General features: G+C 55.8%; 6 protein-coding genes across 6 annotated transcripts; all 6 read right to left on the minus strand.

Annotated features, from left to right (window-relative positions):
• Positions 1-507: 507 nt before the first annotated feature.
• On the minus strand, positions 508-1890 carry LBRM_34_2910 (conserved hypothetical protein; the record flags this gene model as incomplete). Its single annotated transcript, XM_001568347.1, has 1 exon — positions 508-1890. The coding sequence occupies one exon, from the start codon at positions 1888-1890 to the stop codon at positions 508-510; it is 1383 nt and encodes a 460-aa protein (XP_001568397.1).
• A 2771-nt stretch (positions 1891-4661) lies between these two features.
• LBRM_34_2920 (glyoxalase I) lies at positions 4662-5087 on the minus strand (the record flags this gene model as incomplete). The annotated part of the gene is made up of 1 exon (XM_001568348.1): positions 4662-5087. The coding sequence occupies one exon, from the start codon at positions 5085-5087 to the stop codon at positions 4662-4664; it is 426 nt and encodes a 141-aa protein (XP_001568398.1).
• Positions 5088-6783: 1696 nt separating this feature from the next.
• Positions 6784-8181, minus strand: LBRM_34_2930 (putative phospholipase A1; the record flags this gene model as incomplete). Its single annotated transcript, XM_001568349.1, has 1 exon — positions 6784-8181. The coding sequence occupies one exon, from the start codon at positions 8179-8181 to the stop codon at positions 6784-6786; it is 1398 nt and encodes a 465-aa protein (XP_001568399.1).
• A 739-nt stretch (positions 8182-8920) lies between these two features.
• Positions 8921-9721, minus strand: LBRM_34_2940 (putative prenyl protein specific carboxyl methyltransferase; the record flags this gene model as incomplete). The annotated part of the gene is made up of 1 exon (XM_001568350.1): positions 8921-9721. One exon carries the CDS (start codon positions 9719-9721, stop codon positions 8921-8923), a length of 801 nt encoding a protein of 266 aa, XP_001568400.1.
• A 971-nt stretch (positions 9722-10692) lies between these two features.
• On the minus strand, positions 10693-11508 carry LBRM_34_2950 (conserved hypothetical protein; the record flags this gene model as incomplete). The annotated part of the gene is made up of 1 exon (XM_001568351.1): positions 10693-11508. One exon carries the CDS (start codon positions 11506-11508, stop codon positions 10693-10695), a length of 816 nt encoding a protein of 271 aa, XP_001568401.1.
• Positions 11509-13044: 1536 nt separating this feature from the next.
• On the minus strand, positions 13045-14283 carry LBRM_34_2960 (conserved hypothetical protein; the record flags this gene model as incomplete). The annotated part of the gene is made up of 1 exon (XM_001568352.1): positions 13045-14283. One exon carries the CDS (start codon positions 14281-14283, stop codon positions 13045-13047), a length of 1239 nt encoding a protein of 412 aa, XP_001568402.1.
• Positions 14284-16209: the final 1926 nt, after the last annotated feature.

A 16209-nucleotide genomic window follows, 5' to 3' on the forward strand; every position in this document is an offset into this window, starting at 1 on the left:
CGTAGGTAAAAGGGGAGACAGCAGCGAGCATAACAGCGGCAGTCAAAAAGTTAAAAAAAAACGATCACATGCGCATGCGGTGCGCGCAAAGACCAACACGTATTTTTCGCCTTTAGACCTTGTGTGGACACATATTCCGCAGGAGACGCAGACAAAGCCAATCCGAAGCCGCTGCACTGCTTCCCCTGCCATGGCGCCGCTTATCGCAGCGGTGCTTTGTGCCCTGTGCAGTGGCGCCCTCTTTTTCCTTTTCTTTAGGCCAGAGGCAATGATGAACCGATTGGCTTACGAGAAAACAATAAGAGAAACAGTGAGAAACGCTTCTTCTTCGCAGAGTTCGTGCACGTACATGTGCGCATCCTCGTCACAGGAACAAGCATACTAGTCAACATTCACCACGCACGCCAAAGTTTTTGGCGTCGGCCACCCGAGTAAAATACTGTCTGGGATGAGAGCATCGTAAACATCTGTTGGGCGGGGTGGGGGGGGGGGGGGGGGGGGGCACGGCTAGCTCACCGTGAGCATGTCGAAGTAGTTGCGTGTCATAAACCATAAGAGGCCCTCCTCACCCACGGCCTCGGCGGTGGGGCAGTCTTCGGTCCACGTGTCGAAAGACTCGACGGACGGCGCGCGGCCAAAGATCCAGATCTCCGGCTCCAGCAAGAGAGAGCGCTGCTTTGTCGAAGAGCGCGGTCCTTCATAGTGCAGCACGATCAGCGCTGCGTCTGTCGGCGCACTACAGCTCTGGGGGGAGAGGGCTATAGAAGGTTTTTGCAGCCCTAAATACGACTGCAGTGCTTGCTTCAAGCAGGACCACAGTCCAGCTCTACCCTCCACGTCTAACTCAGAAGCCTTTGCAGGCTTGACTGGATTCAGCCGACTCCCAAACCACGTGGGCCCCGGTCGAATCCCCCATCCCCAATCGTAGCGTGCGGTACCGTACACACGCAGCATACATCCGCTCGGCAGTAGCGCATCCACATCGCGACTAGTCCACGAGTGTCGGACAACCTCGCGTACATTACTTACCCGTGAGCGGAGAACCGGGCTCATCGTCACGACCGTGTCACTGTGGTCACGTCGAAGTGGGATGACAACGTAGTCGTGGCCATCGTAGATCTTTGGCGGTCGAGGTGCCCGGTAGAACTGGCCTGTCGGAGAGTACTCAATGTAGACGTGACGCAAACGCCCTATCCCTTCGAACGTTTGCCGAGCGCGCTCAACGAGGTAGCGCAGCGAAGCCGGCATTTCTGCGAGGCGAATCTGATCTCCCGAGCCCCAGGGTGCCTTCATGAGCTGAATGTCCTCAGCATGGTCGGCGATAATCCGCGTATGCGTCAGGAAACCAAAGTCAAGCAACGTGGACGACGATGCGAAAGAGTTCGACACAGTGCGTGTGTTCCCTTCGCTACTCTCCGCCGCCTCCTTCGCGAGCGCTAGTTGTGCCGATCGTTCAATAGCGGTGATCTTGCGCGGATCCACGGTATTGCCAAGCGTCCGCGACCAGCGCTGAACCTCGTTAAGTAAAACGTTCCGTATCTCTGGCGGCAGCACATTGCTGCGAACGCACGCACCAATGTTTTCCTTTGCCGTGAGAGACACGCCGTGGGCCCCCGTCGTCTCTGCACTGACTACAGTTGTACGTTGCAGCTTGGCTCGTTGCTGCTGCAACGGTGCTGCGATCGCTTCAGCAGCTGCCACCGCGCTGGCCGGGGCGACGCGGCGGAAGAACTCCATGTCGGCATCCGTCGTGGCAGGGTAGATGGTGCCATCCGGGTCCATTAGTTCCTCTCTCCACTGGTATGCTAAGCGCTTGCGTGTGGCCACGAACCCACCAATGGCGACAGTGGGAATCGCCAACGCTGTGTACCACGATTGAATCCCAAGCATAGCACGGACTTCACACCCCTACCCGTGTATGTATGTGGGTTGTTTTACTGCCTTTTCTCAAGATACAACTTGGTGCACGCACCTCGTGCCTGCCAGAGCAGTGTAAATAAAATGAGACCACTGGCTATGGATATATGAGGAATACACTCGTCAGCGAGCGTTCCACGAGAGGGATGCAGGACGAAAAAAAAAAATGAGTACTGTGACGACAACGCAGCAGAAGGCAAAAGGAGCGATGGCGGGCATAGCCGAAGCAGCAGAGGTTTGACCGTGGAAGAATGACTCGTACAGGGTGACGTGCACAGTGTCAAAAAAGGAGACGAATGTGATGCCGTGCGTGGGTGTTTCCGTACACTCCAGTGAGAAAGGCCACTGCTTTACCGGTCGATTCCCCTTTCACCACGGTGCAAAATGGAGATGTGAGTGGGGTACAGGAATTGTCAGCTAGAAACACCCATCCGCCTCCGTGAGCACAATAGAGTGTACACCTTTAAGGTGTGCTGCCTCCCCCCCCCCCCGCCTTTAGCTCGACTTTTTTTTCTTTTGACGGCTACGTTTGTTGGTATTTTTTTTTTTTTCAGATTTGTAAGGAGGAATGTCGTACATCCAAAAGGCAGCGGGCGAGAAGACCAGCGCAGTGGGATCGTTGACCCCCTTTTTTTCCTCCCCCCCTCAGCTGTGACGAATCTCTGTGAAATCGTGGTTCTTTGGCGAAGTGTGAGAATACACCAAAGAGATGGAGGGACACACACACACGCGATAGGCGCTGCATTGTGCGCGGAAATCCAGCGCACATCGTTTGTTCGGCAACGAGAGTCCTACAAGCGACACGAGTGGAATCAGAGCTCATGTGCACCAATCAAAGCAACATGGTTAAAAGAGAGGAAAGAGAGTACGGTGTGCAGTACTCCACATTGAAAGAGGCAGTGGTCACACCCGGCTTGGGATCTCTACAACAGTGTTGCCTGTCACTCTTCCCCGCGCCAGCATCCTGCGCTTCGCCTATTCTCCCATCATCCTCTTGTTGAGCAGTTCCCTGTGGCATCTATTGGGAACCACGCGGAACGCCACGCAGCAGTCGTCCCATTCATAGTCGATCAGCACGTCTTTGGCAGCCACCTACAGAGCCAGAACCTTTGCATCATCCACGCTAACTGCCATGGTGCCACCAGCTTCCTAGACCGCCGAGGAGACGCCATAGTCGCACGTTGGCTCGATAGCTAGTCGGTCTTCCGGAGTTACGTCATAGCTGAGAACGGCAGGAGAGTACCTGCCATCCGACGCCTCGGGGATGCGAGGCAGTTTTAGCTAGGGGGTTTTCTCTGCAGATTTTGATCCTGTGAATCAGGTCGCCAACGTGCCGAATGATGGAAATGTAATGCACCGCTTGACCTGCAAGAAGCGGTGATTTAAACGCCTCTATGCGATCATGTTCTGCCCCTGGTCTTCGATAACAACAGTTGCTCGTGGGTCAAGGCGATACTCGCCCTCGGCACGGCTTCGTAGCAAAGATGAGACAAAAACACAGAGGGCAAGGCAAGCCTACACGTTAGCTCCCCATGATCTCTGTCATTCCCAACGTTCTCTGCGGGCACGCCTGGCAAGCCGCAAGTAGCAAACATCAGCCGTGATGCCCCGCTCCTGCTCATAAGAAGTCTGTGGCTGCACAAATACACCTCTCCATTGCCCCATTTGCTCACTTCAGCCTGACACTAAGCCACGCACATGCACACACAGCGGTCAGCAGTCCCACACGCGCCGCCTCGCACCACGGCGGGGACCTCGCCACCCAGGAGGAGCCCCCTCTCACCCACCTGCCGTCGAGCCGGGCCACGCGTCTTGCAGGCTCTTTCCGGGTGGTGGTGGGTCTAGGTGCATGCGGGGGAGGGGAGGGGGCACAAGGAGCAAGTCGGCCGGCCTCAGGCCTGCGCCCTCTGCTACACGGGGGTGCCCTGCCTGCGCTGTGGCGCGGCCACTCTCCACACTGGGGTCTCGTGGAAGCGGCGCTGTGATTCGGGGCGCCCGGCACCTGGCACCCGGCACCTGTGCCTCGCCGCCAGCTCGGCCGAATGGGGGAGACGCCACCCCACCTCGCACGCACGCACAGTGGGGCTGAGCAGCTCAGGTCGCCCCGCGCCACTCGCGCCTGCCCTCTGCACACCTCCGCATGCCCCTGCTCGCGGGCACTACACCGTGCCAGCTGGGCTTGACGGCGCATGCTCGCCTCCCGGGGCCTGTTTTAGGGCAGCCTTGTTGTCGGGTGGAGGGGGTGAGGGTCTCGCAGACCTCAGAACCCACCTCCGTCCATGCCATGGGTCAGGGGGGCGTCGTCGAATGGCTTCCCTCCGCATGCACCGCGACAGATGTGGGTGTGTCGTGCGGAAGGGGCCTGAGGATCAAAACCTGTCCGCGCACAGCGAGCGCATAGCCTGTTGTACTAAAGGCGTACATAAGGTACCGGGAGACACATGACGAGGTAATGCCACGCGTCCGCTGCCCTTATCCTCTCCGTCCTCCCCCATTGTGAGAAGCGAATCGTTTAACTAAAACCATCCTACAGACAATAGAGAGAATCCCCGGATGGACACACAACATCGGTAACAAAGGGCGGCGCGGGTAAGAACAAGAAGTAGAGGCCCTCAGTCCTGTATACGTGGCGCAGAAAGTTCAAGGAAGGCCAACACGAGCAACAGTACCCACGGCACTAGAAGGGTGCGACGAGCTAGAGCTGGAATGTGAGGCAGACGAGGAAAAAGAAAGGTAGAGGTCCTTTATGCGGTGCCCTGCTCCTTCATATCTGCCTCGGCTTTCTCCATCATCATCTTCTCGTTGAGTAGCTCAATGTAGTACCCGTCCGGATCCACCACAAACGCCATGAAGCCGCTCTCGTCCTCGTAGTCAATCGGCACGTCGTGCGTGCGCATCTCTGCCACTAGCGCTTTCACGTCTTCCACGCCAATGGCAATATGACCGTACGCCTCACCGTGCTTGTAGGATGTAACACCATAGTTGTAGGTCAGCTCTAGAACTGTCGAACTTACCTCAGTCCCGTAGCCGAGAAAGACGAGAGTGTACTTGTCCTGTGGGACATCCCACTTGCGTAGCATCTTCATCCCTAGACGTTCCGTGTAGAACTTGACGGAGCGGTCAAGGTCGCCGACGCGAATCATGGTGTGCAGCATGCGACGAGACGGCATTCTCCCTTCCTTGTACGCGCGTTTTGATGTAAGAAGACACGAAAAGCAGGAGGGGCAGAGGAGAAACTTTTGACTTGAATATGAGAGCCGAAGTCACGTGAGGCAGGCAAATGAGAGGATGAGCTGCAGTGGGTTGAAAAACTGACGTCCACAAAACGTGTGCGTGTGTGTGGACGTTTCGCCGACGTACGAGACCGTTACCATCCACACGTAGGGCAGCAGTCATTGTTGGGAAGGAGTGAAGGGACGGAAAACAAGTGGTGGAGTCGGGAGTGGAGAAGAGCAAAAACGGTGCGTACCGCCCAAAAGTTCGGATATAATGGCGAACAAACGCAAATGCGCTTCAAGGCAACACCGGCATTTTCTCCAGCGATGAATCGTTATACATATATATATATATATATATTGTCGCCTCTCCTCCATTACACCTCACACACATGCACACATACACACAGAGGTCAGCAGTCCCACACGCGCGCAGAGCCGCACTCCTGCGTCCGCCGCCTCGCACCACGGCAGGGACCTCGCCGCCCAGGAGGAGCCCCCCCTCACCCACCTGCCGTCGAGCCGGGCCACGCGTCTTGCAGGTCCTCCGCGGGTCCTTCCCTGCACCCCTTCCTCGCATACGGGTGGCACCATCGGCGCCTCACCGACACGGGCGGGCGGCACGCTTTCATCCCAGCGGTCCGTGGTCATGGCGCTGCTCGAGGGCAGAAGCGGCAACCGCTGTTGCGCGGGTGGTGGTGGGTCTAGGTGCATGCAGATGGGCGGGGGAGGGGGGGGGAAGAGGCACAAGGAGCAAGTGGGCCGGCCTCAGGCCAGCGCCCTCTGCTACACGGGGGTGCCCTGCCTGTGCGTCATACGCCCTCCTCAGTCACCACAACCCGCGTCATTCGGTAATATGGCATGAGGGATCAGCACATTGGGGTCTGGTTATGCTGAGGGAGACCGAGAAGGAAAAAAAAGAAAGACGGGTGCAACTCAGCAGTCACCTATTTCCTACTCGTTCACTGCTGTGCGTTGGAGTCTCAACGGTTTAGGCACACTCGTGCCCTCAAGTGACATACATGGGACTGCCGTGCAGTGCGTCACTTGTTTGTCGTTTCAGGATACGCTAAGCGAGCTAGAGTGTGGCAGTAAAAAAGCAGAGTGGCCATCTGAGTGTGCATTCGCCTGGTAAGAATCGATCACAGGTATACACGCATACGCACAGCATGGAGCTCCCATCCTTAGTATAGTGGAGAGGAAAGAGTAGGGAATAGGGGGAACGACTTGCTTAGTTCCGTTCGTTTTTGGCATTACATACCCACTACAATGCGCACGCCGCATCTCAGTGAACTGCACAGCCATGAGTTTCATGGAAGGAGGAAGAGGAAGAATAGCAAAATAGTAAGACATACCCAAACAAAAAAAAATAATGCTGTATGTTTGTAGCACGATAAAGCCACACCCTCTCAAAAAAAAAAAAAAGAGAAGCACCTCGGTGATGTACCAAATCATTTCGAATGAATTCACTGCATGTGTGTCTGATCTGACAGTGCATCAGTTCGCTGCCTAGACCAACAAAAGTTGCATTGCCTGCATCACCACGCTCGCTTGATAACGTACGAGAACTCAAAAGTTTCTCCTCCGCTGCCACACGTCAGCTGCTCTCTGTCTCCCTAGCTATTCTCATGGCGGCAGTCGGTGAGGCAGGTCAAGGCGACCTGGTGCTTAAAGTGGCATACTGCTTTTGCGCCCTCAGCACAGCAGCAAGTTCCGGGTTATTGAGTATTTTGGTGTCGAGGGGCAAGGGTCCGGAGAGTTTCTCTATCAACTGCAGTGTGTCTGCTGCGATGCCCACTATGGAGCCGCGCGGTGACGCCGTCATGTAGCTCGAGCGGTACAACACTGGGCTAAACAACGGGACATCCGTGCATGTCGAATGCCCAGTGCAACAATAGTCCTTTATCGTGTACCACGACAGCTTCAACTCATTCAGCTTCGCATCAGCGGCCGCCACAAGCGCGGCTTCCTCGGCCGTGCGCTCTTGTGCATCGACAATGGCCTTGACTTTCGCGAAGAACGAGTACTGCTCTTTGTTTCGCATCCACTCCTCCGAGAAAATCTGCAGCGTAGGTGTGATGAAGTGGCGCGGATGCTCCTTGTGAGTAAGCTTGTCGTAGAACATTGTCTTTAGCAGCGGTACCATCCATGGGTCGTAGACGACGACGCTCGCGATGCCGCTCACTCTTTTCGCTTCACTCGTGTCTTGCGTGTCACCCAGGGCAGCCGCCAGACATGTCGCACCGCCAAACGAATGCCCAACGAGGTGAATGCTCGGTGCCATAGCGACGTACTTATCAACCGTTGCCTGATCGTACCCCAGGGCGAGCAGTAGCTCTCCGCTGCAGATGCGCTTCATCGTGTTGAACGTCTCTCGGATACGAACCTCTAGCTGCGGCGCGCGATCCTCGGTGGTCCAGCCCACCTGGGTATTCAGTGGAATACGAATATCCCCTCCAGCGTCCCGGCAGTAAGCAGCGCTACCGTCCATGTGTGTCATGGCAAACACAACGGCTCCGCGCACAGCGAAGTCCATTAGCAGCGTGCTGTAGAGGTGCGGAAATCCGCCAAGACCGTGGCTGAACACGACCATTGGCCGTGGGGCCCCATTGCGCTGGAAGAGTGGCGCCGGCTCCGCGTTGGGCCGCATTTTCGTGCGTAAAAGGCAAATGTCCTTCACCAGTACGTAGGGAAGCTTAGCGTACCTCGCCAACCCCACCAGGTAGCCACGCTCGCCAAACGGAAGGTACTCGATTCCGCCCCGCGGCGTGCCGCTAGTTGTCGGGTAAACAACTGTGACAGGGGGCTTCATGGCACCGCGCTCACCACGCACTTCGCGCACGCCTACATTAAAGCGCCCCCCAAGCGGGGTAAAGCACTTCAAAGGTTGAACATAGAAAGCGAGACAGCTCATAAGTGCACCTACACAGGTGATCATGAGGGATGTCTTCCAGGGTACCCCAAGCGTCAGCGCGAGGCATGACAGCAGTGCCGAGGAGCCGGCCGGGAGGTAGTGAATAGACAAGATGTAGTCAGAGATTGGGGGCATGGTGAATTGTTCGTGTGGGCATCAGTGCCTGTACGTATCACAACGCGCAGGTATATATATATATATATGTATTGGTATCCGTGGGTGTCTCTAGACCGCTGTATAAGAGGGTAAAGGGTGAGACGGTGACCGCTTGCCTCGACACTTAGACAGAAAGAGAGCGAGCGCCGTGTGTGCGGGTGTATTACTCGCCGAGATGGAGTCAAATAAAAGAGAGAGTAGACGGCGCAACGACCTTCGCACCAAAGCAGGACAAAAGTAAACAGAGGCAAGAAGGCACAGAGAGAGAGAGAAGGTACAGCACAGATGGACCCCGTCGCTGCGCATGGCGACACCAAGTGCGTGGGAGGGAAGGTGAGGATCGTGCACAGAACGTTGTTCATGAGCTGCTTTTTATTTTATTTTTGCGTCCCTTCGCAGGCTCGGCACAATCGCACAGATGAGTCGAACCGCAAGGGTGAAAAGACGCATGACCAACGCCATACACGTCTCTGCAACTCAACTCTTGAAGGAGAGCGTAGTACATCAGCGCGAACTGCTCCTTATGGGCATGTTTGTTGTACATGGAAGCAGCAGATCTCTGTGGTGACAACGGAGCGATAAAAAAAGAGGAACATCACACAGGCACGCATGCCATACATCCATATAAGCACACGGCAGACTTCACTTGCTCGTCCGACGCTCCTTTCGGAAAGGCATAGTGCACGGTGAGCATACCGCCTTACAGGGGAGCAACTGGCTATAGAAATGGAATCCCGACGATGGTACATGCCATGTACTTCTTGTAAGTCTCTCCAAAGTAATCTGGTCGCTGCAGTGTGGCCTCCTCATATGCGATGCGGGATCGAAAGAAGTACCAGGTTACCACGGTGTGGACCACAGCAGAGACAGGGTTTGCCAGTATCCACTGCGCGCAGCAAGTGCGCCAAAACCATCCAAAGTAAGCTGGGTGGCGCAGATAGCGGTACAGGCCCTGCGTCACCAGCTGATGACTGGAGCGCCGTTCGTCCTCAATCATGAGGGAAAAGTTGGCGCCGCACTGCAGCATTGACATGACACGGATGCCGTAGAAAACAGCAACAAGAAGGGTGAAGAGGAGCGCCGAGGCACAGTTCACTCGTAAGAAAAAGCCGAGCAGTGGATGACGGGTGGGGTCGAGCTTCCACCCCTCAGGAATGGCGTACGCCTCCAGAAAAAATTCCAACAGCGCTGTGCCATTCGCAATGAGGTACGGTGTCGAGTGAAACACCATGAAGGCATCAGGGTGGGTGTCGTGAGGACGGGTGAACGCAGCTGCAAGGAACTCGAAAATGTGGAAGGCAAGATGCGCAACAAGGATGTACAATCCAAGAGCGAACAGGTTGTCGTTGTGCGTGTGCCATCCGTATGCGGTGAGAAGTACGCTTACCACGGTCAGCACACCCAGCGCGAAGGCGATTAAAGCCGTTTCCAATATGAGGTTGCGCCGCAGCTCACGATTAATACGTCTGATCTCGTTCGGCGTGCCCTCTTCCTGCCCCTGTTTACTCGAATAACTCATTTCTTAATTGCGTACTCGCCCTTGAAGTTGATGAGGCGACCGCGAATCAAGAAGAACCGACATGCGCACCGCCACAGAGAAGACAACAGGCGTATCCCCTCGCCAAGGCAGCAAGCGTTGCTGCCGTGTAAGAAGCAAATGCTTGATTGGGTTTACCCTAAAAAAAAAAAGTGACGTAGGGATGCAGTCGGCGTATGTGCAGCAACCACAGGATTGAAGGAGCGTGAAAAGAATCAAAAAGAGATCAACAAGCAAGTAAGACTCTCAGCCACCATAAGGGAGGAAGAACGTCGCAGTGGGTCGGCTTTAGCGGGTGGGTGAGTATGGCGCCACACCAGCAGATAGGCAACCTTGCTCTGTCTCATCCTGCTGCTCGTGACGAGAAGGCGAGTTCAACGCCGTCTTCACGGTGCTAATGGGCTAGAGCGCCGCGACAATTCACAAGCTAGCCAGGATCAGAGATTCTTTATTGGCTGTTGAATCGTGCTACCCTACTTGGAGCCAGCTTGCTTCTTCTTCGCTTGCTCGCTTTCCTTCCGTGATTTGTACTACACAGCAAAACAGACAGCCCGCTTCATAGGGAAAGGCAGACACGGGGAGCAGTTCCTACGCAGACAGCCATGCAAACAGGGAGGGGAGAGGGGGAAGCACAGCTACATAGAACAGGAAAGTGAGTCTGAAACGAGAGGGAATGGTGCTCGCATTCGGTTCTCCCATTAGTTCAGTTCACTGGGACGAGAGGAAAGCGAAGAGGTCAATCAGACACACACACACACACACACACACACACAAACATGGCGTTCAAGATGCGAGGCGTCAGGGAGGCGGCCGTAGGAGTCAGATCTTTGTTGGCAAAGAAACGGCACAGCGAGAGAGCAAGTGGCCACAACAGGGCACCTGCACACTCCCTCTCGCCCAGAAAAAACACATCCGCACGCAATGCAGCCTGAGTGGCTGTCCACTTGCCCAGATTAGTTGCGCCACTCATCGTGATCGTTACCCTTGCTCTCGTGGCCAAAGGCCCACTGGCCACGGTAAAACTCCTCAACTAACTCATCCGAGTAATCATGCACACCGCAGAAGGGCATGTAGACCGGCAGACCCTTCTGCCACATCCACCGCGAGAAGCCCGCCTCCTGCAAGGCGCGGCGCTCCGGATTGACGAGGATACCCGTTGTAGCAACCCACATCGGATCGCGTGTGTAGATGTTGCCGGCGTTCAGTGGCGACCACTCATTGTACTTGATATTGAACGGCATGGGAATGCCAAGGCGAGAGTTGTGGCCCCACTCACCACGCGCCTTCATCTGCGCCGGGGTATGCGCTGCGCCGCCCTGCATCCACTTCAGCCACACCGGGCTGGCGGCATGGGGAGACTGGCCGCGAAACCAGTGCGGGTCAGCCGGCTCGAGCATGCGTACAAAGAAGGTACCCTGTGCACGACGGCACTGCCAGTACTTGTTGCCGTTCTCATCTTTTCCAACAAAGATCTTCTCATCCTTGCGACGCCAGGACTCGCCAATGTAGTAGTGCTTCCGAAGAGCGCCAAAGAGGCCGAACATGCGGAAGTCGTGCATTATCCACCGCCAGCGAGCCCACGTGAAGGAGAGCCGCACGGGGTTGTCACCCTGGCGATGGTGGTGCCGCGGGAAGCTATGCGCATCATCGTGCGACTTGGTGTATACAAAGTTCTTCGAACCACACTTGGAAGACTTCACGGCCATCTCACCATACTTCGTAGCCATGGAGTTGGCACCATGTGCGCCGAAGGTGAAGATGCTGGTCATTTCCTGTGAAGGAACGGAACTAGTCGACGGAATTAGTCAGCGACTTCGGTGCAGGTCGGAAAATGGCCCGCGATGCTGTGAAGCGAGTGACAGGGAGAGCTGGAGGAAGCAGTGGGAAGGCAGATACTACGAAGTCGAGATGAAAGAGTTATGACGCAGAAAAAAAAAAGGGCGGGCAACAGAGAGGGTAACACACACAGGCACACACACACACACACACACACCTCTTCTAACCACAAGGTGTGAGTTGAAGCCGAGTATCGGGGGGGAGACTGATAGAGAAACTAAAGACACACGCTACTCTACAATCGTACAGTGAGCTACAGAGAAAGGGAAAAGCGGAGGAAGGAAAAAGGGAAGACAGAGTGCGAGGCACGGCACAAGAGCTCGACGTCGGCGGGGAGATCTCACCCCTTGCGCTTCTGTTCTCTAGTGGAGTGATAAGCACCGCCCCGCAGGGAAAAAAAAAAAAAACAAAATAAAAAGAGGTGGGATTCTCTGTGTGCCTATGGGTAGTGACTACCTAGCGAGTCGCAGAGGGATAGAGTGGACAGCGCACTCAGGTGAGCACGCCAGCATCCCTCACACACACACACACAGAGAAGAAAAGGGGGCCGGCAGGGTGGGGAAGGGGAAAGGGACTCCTTATCCAGAGTCAATCACCCCCTTTACGATGCCTACAACTCGTACTACAGAGGTTTCGCTCCAGTCAGAAGAGACCTCTGATGGGCTTTACAGACCTACGTGCGAGCAGCAAATATGTGCCGTGGCGCGAGGGATCAAATACACAAGAAAAAACCGAAAGCACAAAAGTGGGGTTCAAAAGCCTGGACACGCTTCTGACCGACTTGGGCGGGGGGGAGGGGGGGGGTTATGTGTTGGCGTCGTGCGTGCGTGTGTGCGCACGTGTAGCAGGCACAAAGAAAAGTGAGACGCAGAGAAGAAAGGACTAAGTACCGCACTGGACGAGAGCCAACGGAAGAACCAGGTCAAGGCAGCATGGCCTATGCACAGACACTGATGAGGGATTTGTTAACGCCAGAGCACGTAAAAATCATCCGCCGCTCACCAATGCATGAAGATGCTCGCGCTGCGATGACCGCTACCGCAGGCACAGGTGCGCTTGTTGTTTCATTTGCTTCCTTCTTTGGTTCGTAGAGACTGCCGTGTTGGCTAGAAAGGGATCGGAGCTCGAGAACTGGACCGACGCCTAGCTCGAGAGCCTGTGATAAAGTGTCGGGGGCGCATGGCAAACGCATCAGCCCAGATTTCTTGTGTTTGCTCTTGCTGCTGTCGCTGCTGTTAGTCGAGTTTAGGGGGTGGGGAATGTTGTAGGTGACTTAACCTGTCGCTCGCTCTCTCCATCTGCCGGATGATACAGAGAAAACGAAAAACAACAGCGACAGAAAGAGAGAGAGACAGACAGTAGGCACCGGATCAGGAGCAGCGAATACCCGGCAACTCGCCAAAGGGGCACAACGCCTTCTTCAGGCCGCGAGTGGCAAAAAAGAGGAAAAGGCAACACATCGCTCTCCACTACGCCCCACGCTCACGCTTGCGCCCGAGAAGAAGCTGCTTAATTCTCTCTTGTTCCTGCGTCGCCGGCACAACTTCGTCCATGATGAGTGGCTCCTTGCAGCCAGGACAGACCGCGCCGCCGTCATCCTCGTCGTCCAGGCTCCGCGTCTCGTCCAATGCCTCCTCAGCCATCTTGGTAAAGCAGCTGTGGCAGATGAGCCGGCCACAGCACGGCAACTTCATCGCCTCTCGGGCTAGGCCGTTGTGCACGGCGCAGCTAAAGGCCACATCGCTGGTGGGCTTCGTGGTTGATGATGTCGGTGCCGGCGATGCCTCGGCAGTGGAGGTCGAGGTATCGTTTACCTCTGCACGCTCGGTATCATTCCCTGGGCCTAGTGCCGTCTTGCACAGACCGTCGTCCTGTCCATTCTCACTGGACACGTCAGTGCCGATACCGGCGATAGAAATTGCAGCGAACACGGACGGGTCTACGCGACGCTTCACAAGACGGTGATCGCGCGTAATGAACTTCGGCGCTGGGTCGTCCATGGTGCACTCAACCAGCATGCTCTCCGGGATTCCCACCGGAAACGAAAGCACCTTCATTACCTTGCCGCCTTTGGCCGACGGGCAGTGCTGGATCAGGTGGCCGCCCTTGCCGCAGTTGTGGCAGATGTACCCCTTTGGCGGAGGTCGGAAGCTTTCCTCCATGCTGATGCGCATCGCGTCACCGCGGCCTCGACCACCGCCGAAGTAGAGCTCGCTCGCATCACCTCCACCCATACCACCACGACCACCGCCCATGCCCCTGTACCCACCGCGACCACCTCGGCGAAAGCGACTACTCACCTCGTCAATGCCTGTGTCAAGAGCGGCCTCCGCTTGCAGCTGCGCGAGTCGCTCTTCTTCTGTCAAGGTGTGCCCGTCACCGAAAGCGACTGAGCTACCAAATCCAGAGGAGTTAGGAATGCTGTCCAACGAGGACAGCGGCGGCGCGAACTTGGGACGTGTGAAGAAGAGCGGCTTGCCGCTGTGCGTCTGTCGTACTACATCCACGACCGCGTACGCTGGCAGATCCTCCTCCGGGTGCAGCAGTGCCGTGCTACCTGCGAGGAAGACATTTATCTCTTCCGGTGGAGCGCGCAGCTTCGCCGCAATCGCCTGCTGCGCATCGCGACAAGACATGACACTGCCCTCCATGTCGATAGTGCCAACATGATTGCTCGATTTGAGTCGAAATGTGATGGAAGCGACCATTATGACCTCCTTTGTCGTGCCTCCGTGCAGTGGCGAGATGGCAGAGGAATGGGGAGAAGTCACAGAGAGAGAGAGAGAGAGAGAGGCGAATAAGCAGCAGCAGAAAAAAGGGAAAAAAAAAGGTGCAACGTTACTGTGGAAGAGGGTGCGAGAACGCAAACAGGGGGGTGGGTGTGAGGGGCAGGACGGCCACACACAGTTGAGTAGATGAAGAAGGGAAAGCCGCACAGGGAGGCGGTGTTTAGGACCTCCAAAAGTACACGACGCACTGAAATAGATGTGAGAAGCAGAAAGAAGCAAATCCACCACAGAACTGCAATCTGTTTGGGGTAGAAGTGAGGGTACGGACTCTCCTACTCGCGTATCCGTCCTGGTGCCGCACCCCTCTACGAGAAGCCGCTTACGCCTTCCTCCTTTTTATCACTGTAGATGTGACTGAGGAGTTTCACTTTGTGGGGGCGCAGGGAGTGGGGAGTGGAGAAGCAGCGTATGGTGTGACGAAGAGAGAATCGGTAGTCTGATCGTACCAGTCGAGAAGAGCGCTGGAAAGGAAGCGGGAACACGTGCAGACGTAGGACAGTCCATGGCGACATTCGAGTACAGTGGACCCACCTATCCGGCTTCTCATGATGCGACTACAGCGCGACTCCTGTCTATTCCAGTGACACCTTGTGAAACTCCTTTGATGCACGACTCCAGCCCGAGCCACGCCACTTCAAACCGCTCACAGTCACCGACTTCTGGAAGGTGTGGATCAGAGCTTCAGAAGTCTCTTCGAAAACAGCCAATGCGAAGACATGCTCCGCCGTGCACGGTGCTCTTTGGGCCCCGCACAGTCTTCACTGTGCTTTGGTCTTGTGTTCAGCGTTGCCAATGAAAAGGCATCTCAGCTGTCAGTGACAAACTAAAAAGAGACTAAACGAAGGGAGAAGGTCGGGACGGGCAAAGAATAAGCAAATAAATACACGGCAGGAGAGCGCAAAACACACGTACAGCTGCGAACGGGGGGGCGGCTTCCTGCTGCCGCCGTACACGCGGGCAGTCGACACGAGGGTGACGCGAGAGAACGGCAGGCGTGTGGGGAAGAACGAAGGGCAACACGTGCACAGGGAGAGAGTCAGGGCACGACACAGGCGGCACACGCACGCAAAGAGAAAGACGGTGAAGCGCGGAAAAGGACGCTGCAACGGCGTCCTCACAACGTCCTTACAGAGGCGAACAAGAGGGTGGATTCAAGGTACATGCACAACGGCACAGCAGGACGAGCAGCCCATGAAATGAGAAACTAACAAAAGCTAAGACGCCGAGGAAGAAGCCAAGACAACCAGGCCGAAGCGGGAGAATAATAATAACAAAGAGCAGGGCAATTGAAAGTGAGGAGATTCAAACAGGCAAGTAGCGCCGGCCATACATCGAGTGTGTCCATCGACGCATACACGCTCCACTTGACAAAGCACAGGGTAATGAGGTGGACAGGTGTCAGACAAATGCTACGGCACCGATAGAATAAGAGTGGGAGGGGGGGGTGTAAAAATGTATTCGCGCATCAGTGAGAGACAAAAAGCGTGTTGATGCGACCGTCTAAACCGCCTCGTTGCCAGAGAAACACGCATAGTAGGAGAGAGGGAGGGGTGCAGCGTGCAGCGTACGACACAGCAGTAGTGACACACAAACGCCCGTGGCTACGTGGGTGGTGCAAAGGAATAATGTCAAACACTTCGAACAAAGCTCACATCCGCAAAGCAACCGCGACCGTGGACGTCCCTGCTCGCAGTACGCAATGTCGTTGTCGAAGTCAAACACACCGGATTCTGGGGAGAGACGCGACACCCAGCAGTGAGAGAGCAGGAGTCGCGTCAGTGTGCCGTCGCCGACAAGGAGGTCATGGCAGCGTGCGACGATTGGCGGTCGATTCGCGATTTGTGG

This window comes from Leishmania braziliensis, chromosome 35 (assembly GCF_000002845.2).
Source record: "Leishmania braziliensis MHOM/BR/75/M2904 complete genome, chromosome 35".
NCBI classification, from domain to species: domain Eukaryota; phylum Euglenozoa; class Kinetoplastea; order Trypanosomatida; family Trypanosomatidae; genus Leishmania; species Leishmania braziliensis.